Here is an 18145-nt window from a genome sequence, read left to right as displayed (position 1 = left end):
GCATATGCGTTTAGAGGAAAAGAGAGAGAGAAATCCTCTGCAAACAAATGTTTCAACAGAATACATGAACTGAGCTGTGGTTTCAAGAATGACAACATGAATATAAAAATGTACGTTGTGAATATTAGTATTCCCTTAAATATGTGCTCACATTGGTTAATGAGTCCCACCGGTGGCGTTAGTAACTGAAGGATTTGGGTTGGCACGTTATTAACTTGTTAAGTAGAAAACAGTGATACAAGACTACTTGTCATGTGTATTATAAGACGTTTAAAAGTTGCATTCAGCATAAGCAGCTGAACAGAACTAAGGGAGTCGCCTTCAAAATAAAGTGATGTTTCTGTGTGCCGTAATCATGTAAAATCCCATCGCTTTTAAAGGAGCTGTGCTCCATGACCCCTTGGGAAGGAGGCACTGGGAGCAGGGCTGGGGAGACGGTCGGTGGGACCCTCCCTCCTCCGAGCTGAGCCAGCAGCAGGCAGCGACCTGATACTTCATCTACGATGAGCTCAGCCCTTTATTCTCACGGAGGATCCCCTGGAACTGCCACACGGGGTTGGGGGGGGGGGGCGGTTATTCTGCAATTTCTGCCTTACTCTGCCCAGCCAGTTTGCTGCCTTCTCATACAGCCCTGTACATCCATCATCTCAGAGGTGGCTGCACATCTGTGCTGAATGGAATTGTGCTTTGTTAAGAAACTGTTAGGTTTTTTTAAACAAATAAAACTTATAGGTAACTGTAGAGCAGGGTGCTGCATCTGCTGGCAGCAGGACAGGGCATCCAGCTGTAGCAGAGCAGGGAAGAGCTGGAAGCTTTGAGCTGCCCTTTCCATGCAGCGTTTGAAGACAGTTCTTCTTGTAAACCAGCACAGCCCAGACACCATCCTAGCGTGGACTCTGTTTCTTCTGGGCTGCTTTTGGCCATCCCAAAATCTCTAAAGTAGGACAAGCAATTAAGACACCAGAGCTGCTCCTGAAACACACTCACTTGCTCTTGGACTGACAGAGGGCTGATTCTGTCAGTCCTGAGGCAATGGCATGGCAGGACTGGCACGGGCTGTGGTACCGGGAATAAATAACGTGACACCGATCAGCAACTATCGGCACTTTTGCCCACTTTTCCCCGTACGCATGGCCCAGTTTCTCAGCACTGCTTGCCCAGGGCCCTATAGCAGTTGTCCACCTTTGCGTTTCCCACCTCTGACACTGACTGAGTCCCTTGGGGAGGGCAGCTGTTCCCAGCCAGGATGCTACAGGGGCCGTGTGCATCGATGGGGAGGCCACAGGACACCTATTGATCACCCTCATTCATTTTTCCAGAAGCCCAGAGTGAGCCAGATTAATCTGCAGGTGACATTTTCAGTGGCCCAGAGTGTTCGTTTGAGACATACACACTCACATAAGACAGGCTCAGATATGAACACTACAGGAACAGTGACAATATTTAATAAAACAGAGCTCTCCTCAAACTGGTTTGAGTACCTTTGGCAGCTGATAGCTCTCAAAGTGCAGGTGCTGAAGACAATCACATTGCTGTTCCCCAGTCTTTGAAGGACAACTTTTATGGATGGGTCACTGAGGCTGGCAGAAGGCAGGATTTGGCCCCAGGTGCTCAGCTGGGAAAGGGGTTCCCCCCCCACAAAAACAGGCAAGAGGAAATCTGTCTGCTATGCTGCCTGACAAACCTGGGAAACAGCACCAGTCTTGGCTGATGAAAAAAGGACAGGTACACATCTACGAGCCATTCATTGTTTGTCTAGACCAAGAAAGAAATTGTTTTTTACTGCTAGATGCAGAGGTCAGCAGTGAAAAGGCCTCCTCTCTCTCATCCTCCTAGAAACACAGGCAGGCTGCAAGCCCTAAATTTCAAGCTTTGGGGTTGGAGCGTAATTTCAAGCATGTCTCAGCCAGTTTCTATCCCTCATGAGGAGGGGCAGGGACAGATTGCTCAAGGAACATGAGAGCGCAAAGGCCCTCAATTCGCTCTCCTAGGCTCCTGGCAAACCATACATCAGTCACCAAAGGCTTGACAAATCACAGCAACACAGCTAAGCTTAGAAGTAAAACTTCACATTATCCTTGCTTATGTGGGTGGGAAGCTGAGAGATGCCAAATCTAACAGGGCTTAAAGGAACTCTTTCTATTATTTAATGGTTTGCTGTTGGTATTTTAATAGTTCTGACATGCTACTTTCATGATTCAGGCCTCCCAAGGTCAAGGCTGCATACAAACAGCAAAAAGATAAATTTCATCCCAAAGAGTTAGCAACACAACTAAAGGCAGGGACACCAGGCAGATCCGGCCAGGCAGCCAGGAAAGTGTGAGCAGCCCACTTTGTGTGGAGCAGTAGTCAGTGATCTCTGCACCCTGGTGCTTGCCTTTGTGAATATTTTAAGGCATGGAGCCAGAGAAAGGCTTAAGGGAGGATTTGAAGAGGACAGAAAGTTGACAAAGAGGTAGGACTGCTTCCGCCTGCGAGCAGAGGATGGGTGAGGTAGCCTCTAGGATCCCTCGTGGTCCTGTTTGCCGTGAATGAGTGACTCTGTGTTTGCTCTTCACACATGTGTGGAGTGTCAGGGATGGTGCGAAGGAGCTGCTGACTTGAAATGCAGAGGCACGAGTTAATGTGGGGGACAAGGAAGGAAGCAAAGCGGGGAACGGCTCCAGCTAGCGCGCTTGTCGTTGCAGCTGTGTTTTCCAAAGGTTACAGATGAGGCAGGAGGCTAAAGATTCGGTGTCATTGCAGGTAAGGTGTCAGTGTCCTGGCTGAGGGTGCCAGCCACGTGCATGAGGAGGGGATGCCACAGTTTAGGGGTGTCTAGTGAAAACTAGGCAAGGTCCAGACACAGGTTTGGGATCATAGAGCTGCATCAGCACAGGAGAATTGGAAGCCAGTGAGTGATGTCCAAGCGAGGAAAAGGAAATACAGCCCCAGGATCGCCGAGGGGCCCGACTTTGGCTTAATTCAAATCAAATGGAGGGAGGGAACACTGGCCAATGCCAGCTGCAGTTACTGGTGCAGTTCTACCCGGGCACCACTAAGATCAATGAGGAGTTACCAGTGTGGGCAGCATCAACCTGGTCCAGAACAAACTGAGCGGCGGTGCAAGTCCAACAGTGGTGGGGGTGAGGGGAGACCCCTCCAGAGGGGTCCCCGGAGAGACCTGCGCCCACAGGGAGCACTGCCCCAGCATGAGGGACGTGCTCTCTCTCCACGGCAGCCAACGTGAACGTTGGTGTGACACGACATTTGCAGCTGATGCTGGGTTTGCTGGAGGCCAGAGTTGCTGCGGCCCGGGATGGGCACAGAGGGGAGGCCTCAGGGGGAGGTGGCACTGGGGGACAGGATGGGATGGCCCCCGGGGACACACAAGGGGTAAAGGCTGGCCCCGGTGAACACGAGGAGGTGAGCCGGTGGGGAGGGGAAAGGGTGGCCGATGGGCACGCAGGGGGGCGGCCACGGCGGGCCGGCGCCCAGGGACCCGGCGGGGCCGGCGTGGTGGCGGCGTCGACGCTCAGCCACGCGGCGGGGCAGGGCGAGGGGGCGGTGCGGCGGCGCCGAACTACAAACCCCAGCGTGCCCCGCGCCCCGGCGGGTGTCGTGCGCCTGCGCGAGGGGGCGCGGCGGGGAGGAAGCCCCGCCCCCGGCGGCGGCAGGCGGCGCTGCGGTTGGCCGGCGGCGCTGCCGCTCAGAGCGGGGTCGGGGGTCAGAGTGCGCGGAGGTGAGTGGCGGTGTTGGGGACTCGTGGTGCGGAGTGTGTGCGGGGCGGGGGGGGGGGAGGGGAGGGCCCGGCCAGGGCGGCCTCCGCCGCGGGGAAGGGGGCACGGCGCCGTCGGGCAGCGGGCGGCGGCACGGCCGCGGCGGGGCCTGGCCGGCGCGGGGGCCCGGCAGGCCTGGCGGAGGCGTGGGGCCGCCGTGGCCCAGGGCGGGGGGTGGAGGCCTGGCCTGGGCTTGGGGGGGGCGAGGCCTGGCCCCCCGCGGCGGCGGGGCCTGTGCCGGGACTGCGGCCCGCGGGCGGGAGCGTAGGGCGGCGAGCCGGGCTGCGGGTCGGGCCGGGCCGGACCGGGGCGGTGGCGGGGTATGGGGAGGCCGTTGGGGACGAGGGGGGCGGCCCCGGCCCGAGCGGAGGGTGTCGGGCGGCGGAGGGCAGGCATGGGGGAGCCTCGTCCGCTCGACGCCGAGCCTCAGCTCCTCTGCTGGAGCTGGCGGCCGGCCGCCAGGCCCTCCGCTCCCCGGGCTCTGCCTTGGGTGGAAGTCTCGAGGGTGGGGGTGGCAGCAGTCCCCCGGGTCCCGGCCGGAGCGGGGTCAGCTGCTGTTAAGGCTCGAGGAAGGGAAAAACCTGTCTGCTCAGGGAGTGGGGGGCAGCAGCAACGAGGATTGTTTCATGTTAATTTTGGGATGTGGAGGTTCACAGATGGAGGTGACAGGGGAGTAGGAGGTTTGGTTTTTTTGGTTTTGTTTTTTTTTTTTAAACCGATGAGATTGAACTGGTCACCTGTCTCAGATCCGAGACTGAAGTAAACCTGAGAAAGCTTAGAAGTGAAGGATCTGTTCACTTGTTTCCTGACTGGCAGTAGGAATTTCTTCTCCTGTTCTTTTCTTGCTGCTGTACTGTTACAGGTGTTTCTTCTAAACTGAGATGTATGACAGGGTGTTGTCATTTACTCCTTATGTTCTGTCTTTTACAAGTCCTGTGTGTGGTGGATTTACGTGGTCATTGCTGGCCTCTTTGCTAATAAGTCTGACATTTATTTTAGTCCTTTTTTACTTATTTCTTTTCCTTATTGAGCTTTTGGTTTCAGAAATGGGTGGATTGACAGTTGCTGCTTAGTCTGAACTCTTAATATTCCTTCAGCTGTGATGCAGGGGACCAGCAAGTTTTCTAATAGGTTGATGCTTGCAGTGTGCCGCGGGAAGGGTGAGGTATGCAGGGCTCCAGGCAGGTACATCTCCAAGGCACTTGTCTCATCAAGTGCTGTTAGACAGTTGTTTGAGGATTTTTTTTTTTTTTTTTTTTTAATGGTAACTTGAATTTAGCTTATGCTTTGGTTATTCTTCTCAACATTGTAGCATCTCGTATCACTTGATGTTAAAGTTGGCATTTGAGCTTTTATTTCCAAGAATGAATTATTCTTAAGATAAGGAATATCTTAGAAGTCTAGCTGGTTACTCTTCAGTGTGTGGGATTGGGAAGTTTGATTCCCAATATTTTTGTTTCTCCTTTCAAGTACTGAATCCTGGCCTTTGCAACTGAATTTGCATGTTTGTTTATAGTGTGGACTAAATCCTTGCTTTGTTTCAAAGAGTGGCCATTTTATAGTTATTGTTCCTCTCAAACTTTGGATTACTCTACATGAATGGTGACTTGGGGGGGGGGGGTTTTGAGGGTGTGCTTTTTTTTTTTTTTAAAAAAAAAGTTAGTGTGCATAGCCAGATACATTTGAATGTTACTAGAATCCAAAAGAAGAAACTCATTAAAGAATTAAAAACAAAATCCTTGTGTGCTTGATGCTAAATAAATAAGTTCCTGGATTGAGTATGCACTGATATGACCTAAAGTTTCTGCTCTGCAGTTGAGGGAGACTTAACTTCAGTTTGATTCCTTTAGGAGACCCGAGTACAGCTGGTTTGGCGCTTATCTTGTTTTGGCTCTGTTAACTTTGGTAGACCTTGATTTTATTTTTTTATATTACTTTTTTTTCCCCTCTTAAATTTTGAAAATGGAGTTCTGAAAGAGACTTACATGTGTGAAGTTTTTACACTTGACTCTGCCGCTGTATCAATCCAGTAGCTGCTTCCAGTAAAGGGCAACGAGACTGCGGAGCGCAGGTGTGGTGAAGTTCAGGTAAATGGTGCAGGGCAGGCCACTGTGGCTGTACTTAGAGGAGAGCACTGAAGGCTGTTAAGCAGCTGTGTGTTTGTCAGAAGTCTGTCACTGGATCTGAAGCATGGGTTACTGCTGGAAATTGTCATCCTGAGACTCCTGGTGTTTTACTCTAGCAGTGCTGAGCTAATAGCCTGGCATGGTGTAAGGGCAAGCAGGGGAATGAGGGGAGAAGATGACAAGTTGTGGCTCTCAAAACATAACCTAGAGCACAGGTGCTGGCTGTTGCTGCTAGGTACTGTTTGGTGACTTTTCTCTCCCCTAAGACAAGCTACCCGTGCTGGCCAGATACCAACTGAGAAGTTGTTTTCTCTCCAGATACATTGTGCAAGTAAAGATACTTCACTCACAACCACAATATGTTTGGGGTTTTAATAACTTTTTTTTTTTCCCAGCTGTATTTGTTACAGTTGTTGTTTTTTTTTTTCTGTGGTTGAATATTAAGATCAGCATCTTTCCTGGCTGGTGTTCTAGGCTTGCTGCGACTGGGTTGTATGGAAACCATGCCCATTGTAGCTGCTGCCCTGCTTGAGGCGTTTGCCTGCTGACCAGGACAGAGTTTTGGCAGAATACAGACTTTCTTTTAACACTTCTAGAGTTCATTTGTGGAGATCAAAAGTGAACAGTGTATTGAGCAATGCAAGTGTTATCTGCCTGAATCCAGACTGAGATTCATTTGGCATTCTCAGGTGTTAACCTTCAAGTTCCTTTTTCAAATAACGAAGGTGTGTGGCTGTATAAGTGGTTTCAACAACTGTGTCATTTGTATGAAAATCAAGTAATTATGCATGCTAGATCCCATTAAACAAAGGGTGACCTGCTATGTCTCCTTTCCAGTAAATTAGGCCAATGTGCAGTTGTAGTTTTTACTGACTAGAAGCGTAGTAGTCACAAATCTCACTCGTGACACTGGGACCTCTGCTGTGGAGTGGGAGCACTGAAATGCCATAAATTTCAGAACTCGCTCCAAAGACCAGCGCTGGGAAAGTCTGAATGAAAACTAAGATGTGTTATTTTTTGACAGCAGATGGATTGACCATTGGAACAAGCTGTCTGAAGGTAGTGGAGAGCCTCCATACTTGATGCTGCAATCCAAGGCCAGAAACTTCTGAAAGATGTTCGAGCCTTTGGGCTCAATTCAGGAGTAATGAAGTGGAAACTTTATGGCCAGCATTACACGAGGTTCAGACAGGATGGTCCGATGGGCTTTCTGACTTCAAGTTCTATGTGTTTATGCTGCTAGAGCCAAGATACTGTCTCCATTTCCTGCAAAGTGCCACTCTGTCCCAGGTGTCTGTATCCTGCTCTGAGTACGTGGTTTGGTGAGTGGCTGAGCCAACCAACGGCTCCCAGTGGCTCATCTCCCTCCTGCTTCTGCCAGCACGGGCCCATCCCCTCCTTTGAGCTTTGGCACTCATCCAGCCTGGCCCTGAGCTGATTTGTCTCACTAAACCAGCAGAAAGCTATCTTGTTTTAATTGGTTTTATTCTGGCTGTGTTAGCCCTTTTATAGGTTCCTGTGGTTGAATTGGCTCACAGAGGGGCCAGACAAGCTCAGGAACTGGTGCAGGGTGATCAACAGGAGAGTAAAACTGAGAGGGAAGGACAGGCCTGCCTCCTTTTGACCTCCCAGTATTATTGTCTTGGTTAACCCTATTTTGAGTGGCTTCAACCTGGTGCATTTTCTTATGGCTCACACGCAGAGGCAGGAGACTGAACTAGAGGGTTCTTGGTCTGATCCTCTGCAACTGTTCATTTCTTTAGTACCAAATCCACTCTTCTGCTGTGGCTTTCCAGTTTCTTGCTATATGCATCTCTGCTGTTGCTTCTTTGTTTTATTTTTTGTTATTTCCTGCCTCTACATTTCTGTTAAGTGACCAGTCCTTTACTGTGTGGAACTTCTTCAGACTTCAGCTTAGACCTGTTTGCCTCTCCGTGGTTACTCTTGGAGAAGGTTTAAAAATACACAGCCAAGCCTGTCTTAGGAGACCAGTCAAGGAGCTGCTGAAAGTGGGTTGCCTAGCAGAGGTGGCCTAATAAAATCGGAGTGGAATTGCACTGTGCATCTTTGGGACGGCTGCTGGGTGGTCTGTTTGGACAAGTTTGCGTTCTACCGGTGTGGAGTCTTGTGTGGGTTTGACTGTGCTGTCAAGTGAACTGAGATGTGTTTGTTTCCCAGCCTCATAGGGTGCGATAGCCCCAGCAAGTGCTTGCCTAAGTAATCAGTGCCTTCAGCCTCGCTCATTGTGATCTCACAAGCCATCGCGTCTGTGATGTCACAATGGAAGAGATTCTGGTGCTGTGACATAGCTGATGTTTCTGGTGGTGCCTTTGATGTATCAGCCAAGGAACGCAGCGGGAAGAATGAGCTCAAGAAACGGGAGAGACCTTCCTTAATCCGAGAGCGCCCTCCATCCTTTAGTCGGCCCTTTCTGTGTTCACTTAATGCCCATATGGAAGGAAGCCAGTGCCCACGTAGAGTGAATTATTTTTTTTAATTAAACTACCGAGATGCATGTATCGCCTGGATGAGCGGTTGCCTGACTTTGCTCCTGTAATCCTCATTCTTCTCTGCTGTTACCCTCACTTATGTACTGTATCTAATTTTAGCCTGTAAGTTCTTGAGAACAGGGACCTCTTGGTCTGTAGTGGGAAGAGGCTGGGTGCGATTGTGGAGTGCTGTAAAAACAAACTGATTAATGCCAAGTTGTATCTGGGCTGAGGAATGATGGGACAGCATACAGGCAGCCTGTGGCAATGCTTTGGTAAAGTTATGTTACAAATTTTCCAAAAGATGGGCTTGTTTGTCTGGCAGTGCCAGAGAAACCCAGCCAAAAGTGAAGGGAGTGCAACCATGGAAGTGTACTGGATTTGTATTCAGGGGATGATACTGTGAGGTTAACAAATTAAAGAAGCAAATTTACCTGTCTAAAATCATGTTGCATTATTAAAGTGGTTCTCAAAGCTTTGTGTTTTGTTGTTTGTTTTACTTTTTTTTTTCTTTTGCAAGTTTGGATGGTGGCAGTGGATAAGCTGGTTTTGTTCCTAGTCTCTCATTTCCTGCCTCGCAGGCTGGCCAGGTGCTGTCACTTTTGGACTGTAGTTTGTCTAATGAAATATTTGGTTTTAGGTTAAAGTTGATTTTTAAAAAGATGGAGTTATCTCTATTGTTCTTCAGTTATATCCTCACACAACTGAAATATGGGCTCACATTTGACCTCTGAGTATGCATTTGAACAGCTACCAGAATGAAAGTCCTGCATTTTTTTGTTATACTCCGTTCCAGGTGTTGCTAAATGTATGCAATATTGTTCTACAAAAAACCATCTTTATTATCCTATCTTTTTACTCTTTATAATTTAATAAAATAAGATGCTATAGTTTAATAAAGTAAGACAAACCTGACTTACATTTTGGATTGGTTTGAGTTGCTCTAGCCTTGAGTTCAGTTGTCTGCCAGAGGCCAGGAGTCACAGCTGCCCCTGCCCAAGCTTTGCACAGGGAATAAACTGGAGTGTACGACTCCCAAAGCTCGCTTGCTTTTAGTTTTTAATTTTAGGATGTCTTTAGATTAGGTGGAGGGTTTTTTGCTTGTTTATTTTTTATACAGTGGAGAGCCGTGTTGCCATAAGAAAAGTAATTTAATGTGTAAATGGAGGCTCTGGTAAAACAAATAACTTCTTGGGACACCCCTCCAGCCTGAACGTAAGTGTGTGTCATCTTGCCCCCTCCCAGCTTATCAAACTGGACAGTGAAGGGGAATATTTTGGGGTTAAAGGCAAGCTGTTGAAGTTCTACCTTCCCTTGCTGCCAGATAATTTTAGTTAGATGTGGTTGTAAAAAGTAAATTGTTATGTGCAAAGAACCCATTAAGCTCAAGTTTGTAGGCTTATTTTTCTTGCTGTTGATGAAATTGAAACCTCTGCACCTTGCGTGGTGCGCATCTCTGCGTGTGGCTTTGGGGCTGTCCTGTGGGTGGAGGAGAGCACTTGCAATGCCCTGCTGCCTTTTTTCATGCACGTTCTTCACGTGACAGGAGTTCCCCATCGTGTTCCTTGCCAGTTGGGAAGCCTGAGGTCTGACAGCCACCCATGCAGATTCTCCACTTCTCCCTTGCTGGCGCCACTGGCAAGTTGGTGGCTACGGCTAGCACTTGCCTTTCTCTTGGCTTCCCTTACTTGCAGGTGATTAAACTGTCATGCTTGAGTATCATGTGCTTGGTCCACTAACAAGAAAGAGCTGTGGTCAGCCTGAGCTTGTACTGTTACCTGCAGTTGATATCCAGAGGTTTTTTGTTTTGTTTTTCAGTTATTTTTAGAAGACAGTTGCTGATTATAGCTGGTGATGTCACGTGTGGCACATGCTGTTATACAGCACATAACGCCAACTTTATCTTCCAGCCAAAACCCACCACATGTGGCCATTTCCTATGTTATTGGGTGTTGCAAATGTAAAGTGCTGTCACATTTTCCTAGGTCTGTGTACAATCTGTCAAAATAATTCCTGAGGTCCAGCATCGATTCACGGTCCCATTACTTTTCACATGTGTCTATGTAAGGAACTGGAGTTGTGTGATATGAAATTTAACCTAGTAGGGTTGAATGCCAGATGTGACAGCTTGTACTGTCTGAGATTATAATCTGACCCTGTGTGTGTAAGAAATATATATGTGGTGTTTTACGTAGGTTTGGAAATGGAATCACTGAACATACGGATTTATATGGATAGAGCCAGGTTTCCAAATTTTGAAGCTGTATTGCTTGCATTATTGACTGTTGGAAAAAAATAGGGATAATTACTACTGCTTTGCATTGTCATAGCCGTTATAAATGCTTTACATGACTTCTAATAAAGTGTGTTTGCTCAGCAGTGATCTTGTGCTCAGAGGCACTCTGACCTTGCCAAAGAAGATGATGCGAGGTCTTCCTGGGGCACCTAGAGCAGTGGCTGGGTAAACATATGCAGTTAAAACTTCTTTTGTCAGCAAGTGTAGAGTTTGCAGTGGGATTGCTTTTATTTATATGCCGTCTGTGTAGGGCAATTGGCGTGCAATACCCCACTCGCACACCGTTGCTCCCTCTGCTACATGGCAGGGTGGGGAGGGAGGCTGCTTTTAGGATGGGGAGCTTGATCCTGTCTTCAGACGTGGACCACCTGCAGAAGTTGTTAGTGTAAGCAGATACTAGATGTTGGCTGTTATTTCCATCTGCTGATGTGACACAGACCTGCCAGGGTCCAGAGTGGTGCTGCCGCGTCTGTGCAGTGACGTGCACGAACCCTGCCGTGATGGCTGGGGTATCTTTGCCATGTGGGCTCAGTGGCTCGGGGATCGTGGTGCCAGCCAGCCTGAAAATTCATGGCGTTTGTGTGTGGTGCCCTGGTCTTGGTGGTTAAGATACATTAGCGAAATACTGATCTTGCTTTGTGTGGGTGGATAATGTATGTTTTATTGGATGTGTTTGATATAGGGATTGGAGCCTGCATGCCTCCCCCACTCCAACTGTATATTTTACTTTATGCAGTAGGCTAAAGACCAAGTTTTACTGCAACTAACTTAGAAGCTGCTTTATTCTGAGATATTGTATTTGCTGTGATGGGCCTTTAGATTCATAGCCAGTAGCCTGAAGATTTAAAGCACGCATACCTTAAATATCTCTTATCTAGGGCAGGTTAGAAGTGAATATAACTAACTTCTATTTGGCTGTAATGCATTTATTAATGACAGTAAAAGCTGTAGATGGAAAAGCAATAGGTAGAGCTGAGCCCCTGAAGGATAAATGCAGTGTTGGGCTCGCAGGGTAGCTCTTCGTTATGGTTTTGTAGCTTGAGTTTTCATTTTTCTGGGTACCTGCTGCCTGGCACACAGCTTTAATAAAGCAGGCAGCTCCCTGAAACATGACAGCTGCAAGGTGGGGACACGTTAGCACCATGGAATTGGCGCTGTGGGCAGCAGCTCAGTCTTGAACCTTTCAGCTCCCTTGATTTTTGCCTTTCACTCAAAACCTTGGAAAGGGAAGGTTACAAAATGCATGTTTACCTGAAGCACACAACCTGCTCGGCTGCAATTATCTCCTAATCTGGTCCTTCCGAGTTTCTTGGGTCTCGCGGGTAAATACAGATTTAGCCGTTATTCAAGGCATATTATTTACCTCATTAAGTGTGTGTTTTGGCACGTGCATTATTTACCTGACGGACTAACGGATGGGAGAGAGCAAATGCTGTTGTTTGTGCAAACAGCGACTTTGTTCGCGGGTGGCGAGTTCTCAGTTTCGCTTTGCCCGTTTCAGCTCCCTGTCTCGCGGCGGGCGCTCCCTGCCCTTTACGGCAGAGCGAAAAGTGAGCGCAGGCGCCGGGAGGCTGGGCTCAGAAACCAGATGAGTGGGTGGCATGTGGTGTGATGGAGCTCTTCTCCAGAGCTACGAACAGTGGGACCAACCATGGGGATGGATTTAAATCTCCATGTCTGTGTAGTGGGGGGAGCTACAGAGTCCTGCTTGCATTTTACAGTCCCTGCAGTCCCTGCAGTTCACGTGTGAGTTTGTTGAACCAATATCCTTCTCTAGAAGTTCCTAAAGTAAGAAACTGAGCATAGCACTAGACTCACATCTCTGAGAAACCTTGTACACAGAGCAAATGAGAACTTCCCTGGGGAGGAGCCTTCCAGCCACCAGACGTGTGGATTTGAAATGGAAATGGGAGGTTTCAGTGTGACTAACAGGTGTTAGGGCCAAGCTTTGGATGAGCTCTAGTGCTGATACGTGTATTGCTCTATTTAATTCCTACCGTGTATCGGAAGTTGCATCATATATGAAAAGACGAAAGGCCTCTTCAGAAGTTTTAATTGGGTTTAGATCAGATTTTCTATGTTGAGTGGTTTGGTGTTCTGCTGTGTTAGGGTTCAGCAGGGGGGTGTGATCTGGTGCCTGGAGCCATGACTGTTGTCTGTCTCGTAGTTCTTAATTTAGAACCATTTCCAGAGGTTAATTTCTAGTTACCTGTGATTCTGGACACCTTGAGCTCAGTCCAAATGTCATCTGTCATGCTTAGAGCAGGTTACTGTGTTATTTCAGGTTTGTGAGGCTGGAACCTCCACCAGGAAGCACAGAGAAAATCCATGTCAGAGGAGGACAGTGAAGAGATGCTAGCAGAGATGAGATGTATGTGTGCACGAGTAACGTGAGTCTGTCTTCAGTTTCAGATGCCTCTGGATGTTCAATGATAGCACTTCTCCATACTGGAGCATCAAAGTTTCCTCAAAACTTACTTCCAAGGGCAAGAGAAGCAGTGTGCTCCCTCCTCCCGACTGGTGTTCTCAAAGGGTACGACTCCATCGTAAGCAGGAAACTGGCGGCCCACAGCTTTGGAGCTTCCATGGCAGCAATGTCATCCTTCCCTCCACAGAGATATCACTACTTCTTAGTGCTGGATTTCGAGGCTACGTGTGATAAACCTCAGATTCATCCTCAGGTAAATAGTCAGTCCTGTTAATTATCCCCTTACAAGTTGCTGCTGCTTTTCTGAGAGGTGGAAGGAAAAAGCACAGTGCTGGCTCACTCGTTTTCTCTGGTTTGCCCCACCTCCTTTCTGTTCTTGGTCATCCAGGGCTCTTGCCAGTCACCTGCTCTTTCAGGAGTAATGCCAGGATCATTCAGTGGGAATTAAATGAAGGAGCCTGATTTCCGTCAAGGAAGTGACAATTCATGTGGTATCAAAACCATCTTTAAGTCATGTATGCTTGTCTTCTTCCTGAACTGGCGAGGGTCTAAAAATTTTTGGCTAGGGACCTGCATTAGTAGAGTGTTCATGGTAGCCTTGTTTGATTCTGCAAACAAAAAGGCTATTGGTAGCCAAGATCTTTAGGAAGTTAATAGTTTGGGTGTTATGAATATGTGCAACATGTTTCTAAGTAGAGAGGAACAATAATTTTGAGCTGTCTGATCTTGCTGAAATTATCTTGTCTTTGTGTTAACTGTGGAGTGTAATGAGACAGGAAAAGTTCAGCTTCAGAGAAATTTTTCCAGTGCCCTACTACTTGAGACATACAGAGATCCAGATGAATTACAGAAGTTTTTCTACAGACAGTTCTTCCATAGTGGTGTAGAGCGTTTTAGTAAATACATTTTCAGTTGTCAGCAGGATGGACCTAGGGTTTCTGATAAAATGAGAAAACCATGATAAAAAGAGACTGATATTGGGTGGTAATGAACAGACAGAATTTCTGAGTCTCTGAATTGAACTCGGCTTCTCACCCTCCTCTTACTGGTATTGCCAGTAATATACATATTAGGTCAGAATAACTTCTGTTTACTTTGTTTGGCATATACTAAAGGCCAAGCGGTTTTCTGTGTGGTATCTCTTTACTCAAGAGACTCGATAGAGTGTGTTCATTTCCCAGTGCAGCTGTGGTTTCCCTTAGGCTTGTCCTGTCAAAGGGATGCTGCAGGTTGGGATCCAGCCTGACTCCTCTCTTCCCCAGTAGTGCCTTGGCAAGCGTTGCCTGCCTCTTATGTTTCCTGAAAAATGGACAGCAAATTCCCTGCTCTTCTGCTGGGTCTTTGTGGGAGGCTGTTGTGGCTCTGCATCCACTTCTGCTAGCAGGGTCTTAACCGCTCTCCCGTTGAGATGTCAGGCTATTTCCTGCGCGCTCCGCCTCGGGTGCACAGACCTGTCAAAGCTGTAAATTGGATCTACCTTGTCCCTTTGGATATGGGTTTGGTCTGTGCACATTTTGATGCAAAACCATGATGCATGTGGAGCTAGTTTACAGCTGGCAGTAAAAAGGAGCATGAGTGGAATATGATTACTACTGTTTTAAGGAGCTTTGTCCCCAAGTCCTTGCCAGGGAAGGTAATGGTCTGGGCCAATGCAGATCTGCTATATATTTTGTTGGTGAGATAGCACCTTTAAGATGGAGATGTTCTTTAGTGTTGTTTTTCCAATCTGCTCTGTTCAGTGCCTGTCTGCATCACACTGTGTGTGGAAAGAGCTGTCAGTTGTTCACACCCTCACCAACAAATTAGTTTGACAAAAGGAATGGCTCTTGCTACATGGGAGCCAGTGTGGCTGGGAAGGCTGAAGGTGCCTGCTGGAATTGGCCGGCCAACTTTATAAAATGAGACTTTATTTGTTGCCCCTACCTACAGCTTACTGTTTTGCTGACCAGCATGGCTTTTGTCCTTTTTGCTGCTGGGCTGTATGTCATGGTGAGCACGCTGTGCTGTGTGTTTCAGCGATGTTTGGTGCAAGGTTTTAGTGGCAGGATCTTTCACTGGAGCAGTGGCAGACAGGTTTTGGAGATTTGGTCTGAGGACAGGCCTGTGAGCTAGGAGCTGATCTTCATTATGATCTTCATACTTTTTCTGCATTTGTTTTAATACCTGCAAAATAGAAGTCTAGATATAATGAAATTCAAATGCAATGGGATTTGACAAGGAGGCTGCATATACAGAGCTGAGCTATGATCCTGGCTGCTTTAAGTGGCTAGGCATAGCTGTAAATTCAGCCAGCTCAGCCTAAAAGTCTTTCAGAGTGCACTTGAGACTGCACAGCATGCTTTGCATTTTTCACTAACTGCTCTTTTAAATATTCCAACTTCTTACCAGAAACTACTGAAAGAGCTACCTTTTTGTCTGTGCAAAGGTGTGTGACTGCCACATCTGCTCCCTTTCCCACTGTATTTACTTGTGCTCTTCTGCAAAGAGCAGCCTTGCTGGCTTGATCCCTGGGGAAGTCCTTCCTGCTCACACCGGAGCCCTGAAGACTCCTTCATTTCCATCCCTTTCATGCTGCCCAATTTCCCTCCGAGGTCTCAGGGTATGGCTTCTGTAATGGGGATCAAGGAGGGTCAAGGACAGTGGTATTCCCGTGGGAAGCTCTCTGCATCGTGGCTCCAGTGCCTGGGACTGCTGACTGAGTGCCTCATTGCTGCTGCCGTTTGCTTTACCACTTCTGGGTCGGGTGTGGAGGATCCTTCATCTTCCCTGCCCTACGCCCACAGAGGAATAGGAGCATCCTTGCAGTCCTGACTTCTGATGGCTTTCAACAGATATGCCCCTAAATTGAAGTGCAAGTTTATATGCACAAAGAAGCAGCTGAGCTTTATGGCGTTTTTGGATATAATTGAGTGATGAGACACCCCAAAGAGAAAAGAAGGTGTGGGATTTAACTGCATTGCCCCAGATGGATAGATGGGAAAACCTGAAAGAACAGAGGTGCAGTCTGTGTCGTAGTGGTCCAGCCAGCCAAAGGTCAGTAGAGGTTGACAGTAAGGGATGTTTATGACTGGTCCCTTGCATCTCTTTAAAGCTCACCTCGTGCATTTGGGATTTGATCCAAAGCCCAGTGGGGTCAGGTGGGAGCTGTCGTTCTGCGGAGGTCGATGGACCTCAGACCACGATGGTGGTAGTGTGCTTCATTTTTCAGCTCTAACTCTGTGACTTTTTTTCCCTTTACTGTCTGCTAGGAGTTAAGTGTCTGCTGCTTTTATAAGCTGTCAGCTTGTAGAGCTGGGTGCATATAGTGCTTTAGCTACACGAGAGAAGATGCACTAATAAGTGGGAGTCTCTCTCTTTTGTCCCTTTGTCCTTGTATACACCAGTGTTTATGGTGGTCAGAGCTTTCAGTGACTGTGTTAAGGAGGTCCCCAGGCTCAGATCCATGGCTGCCTGTATCCTTATTTTATTAATGCAGTGAGTTGGCTGTGCCTCTTTCGGTCAGCAAGCCGAGTATCTTGCCTTCAACTTCAGCAGAGTGGATGAAAAGTGATGGTTCTTTAAATGTAAAGAGTCTGAAGGTAGAAATCAGATCTGTTCAAAGCTGAATTTGAAATTAGGCTTCTACACAGGATGTTAATCTCTACTGTAATCTATTAAAGCCACTTAAATGAAAAACAAACAATATTTAAGCTTTATGTGTCTGCTGCGTGGAAGTGTAAAGAGTGTCAGAGCCCTGAACTGGCAGAAGGAGCTGGACCTAGGAGTTAAATGAGCTCTTGGTAATGATGAAGTTGCTTTTTTTGTGTGTCATTTTTTCAGGTTCTTCATTTCAGTGTCTCAGAGTCACTCAAATTTAATAATCAGTTGGGAATTAGAAATTTACCTCTTCCAAACTCTCTGTAAGAGGAAGGTATGAAACGTTCAGATCATCTAATTGCTGAAGGAGATTGTGAGCAGAGGCAGAAGAATTGTTTCAGATGATACTTTCCTTCTTCTCTTAAACAGCACGCTTCAAATATAGAAATATTTTACTACTTTTCTTTAGTATATCCTACATATTTCAAATTTGTTTAACATGCATTTTGATTGTTATTTGGGGGAAAATTTTAGTTGCTGTCAAATGAAACTGGACATACCTAGTAATTTAATAAATACAGAATATCACTCACCATTTCATCATAAAATCATAAACACTGAGACTACGAATAAGCATAAGTTCAGTTACTAGTTTATTTTTAAGTGTACAAACAAATCTGGATGACTGTAGTACATTTCCTGACTGGAAAAGCATATTAACAAGTGGGAGCCAGTCTTTCTGTAAGGTAATATTAAGTGCAAATGCATGATGAGGTTAAATTGGGTTCAGGCTGTGTTTCCTTGAGTGCTGGTGTAAAAAAACATTAAAGGGGTTTTCCCCAAACATCCATCTTGCAGTTCTGGCTGGTGGTCGCGGGCAGGTGCAGCTGGAGTGGCTGCAGTGATCGCTGCCTCTCCGCCGCCCGTACTGCTCTGCCCATGGTCTCGTTCCTGTGGCAGGGACCACTGAATGATGTGTCTCCGCTCCTGAGCCACTATGATTTATAGACTGACCTTCTAATGGGAATGGATGTTGATTTCCGACAAATTTAGGCCGTAGCAACAGATGGGTAGTCCCTGCTGAGCTCCCTGCTCAGGGTGAGTAGATAGGGGATGGGCAAGCTGCCTTGGGAGCCATAGCCTAAGCTCAGAGGACTTTCTAGGAAGAATATGTACCTAAAATCCCAAACCTGCTGCGGGAGGAGGTTATGAAGGGACAGACCACTGGTCTGCTGGGTAGCGGACTGTGAGGTGTCTTCTGCATGCTTTTCAGTTGGTGCTCTGTGGAGCCTGTATCAAGGCAATCCTAGCTGAAGGCCAGGATGGGAATGCAGAAGGTGGCTCACAAAGTAGCAGAGATTGTCACTGCCCAGAGGTGGATAATGGAGATGTGCCCGTGCCTGCCTATTCTTTCTAGGCGTTTCCGTGTAGCAGCTTTCTTGCATGGTTTTTGTGTGGCTGTTAAGCTCAGT

General features: G+C 47.4%; 1 protein-coding gene across 3 annotated transcripts in view; it reads left to right on the top strand.

Annotated features, from left to right (window-relative positions):
- The first annotated feature begins 3636 nt into the window (after nt 1–3636).
- The window catches only part of ERI3 (ERI1 exoribonuclease family member 3), a 131523-nt gene continuing 117014 nt past the window's right edge, over nt 3637–18145 (top strand). For 2 of the 3 annotated variants that reach the window (XM_086752903.1, XM_086752901.1), the window contains exons 1-2: nt 3637–3721; nt 13076–13350. In XM_086752903.1, coding sequence (XP_086609029.1) covers nt 13099–13350 — 252 coding nt within the window. In that variant the 5' untranslated portion in view covers nt 3637–3721; nt 13076–13098. The other variant, XM_086752902.1, reaches the window with a different exon arrangement.

Source organism: Chlamydotis macqueenii, chromosome 8 (genome assembly GCF_036417535.1).
Source record: "Chlamydotis macqueenii isolate bChlMac1 chromosome 8, bChlMac1.mat, whole genome shotgun sequence".
Lineage (NCBI taxonomy): Eukaryota > Metazoa > Chordata > Aves > Otidiformes > Otididae > Chlamydotis > Chlamydotis macqueenii.
The sequence above is the reverse complement of the archived record's forward strand: the minus strand, read 5'-3'. Positions and strand labels throughout refer to the sequence as shown.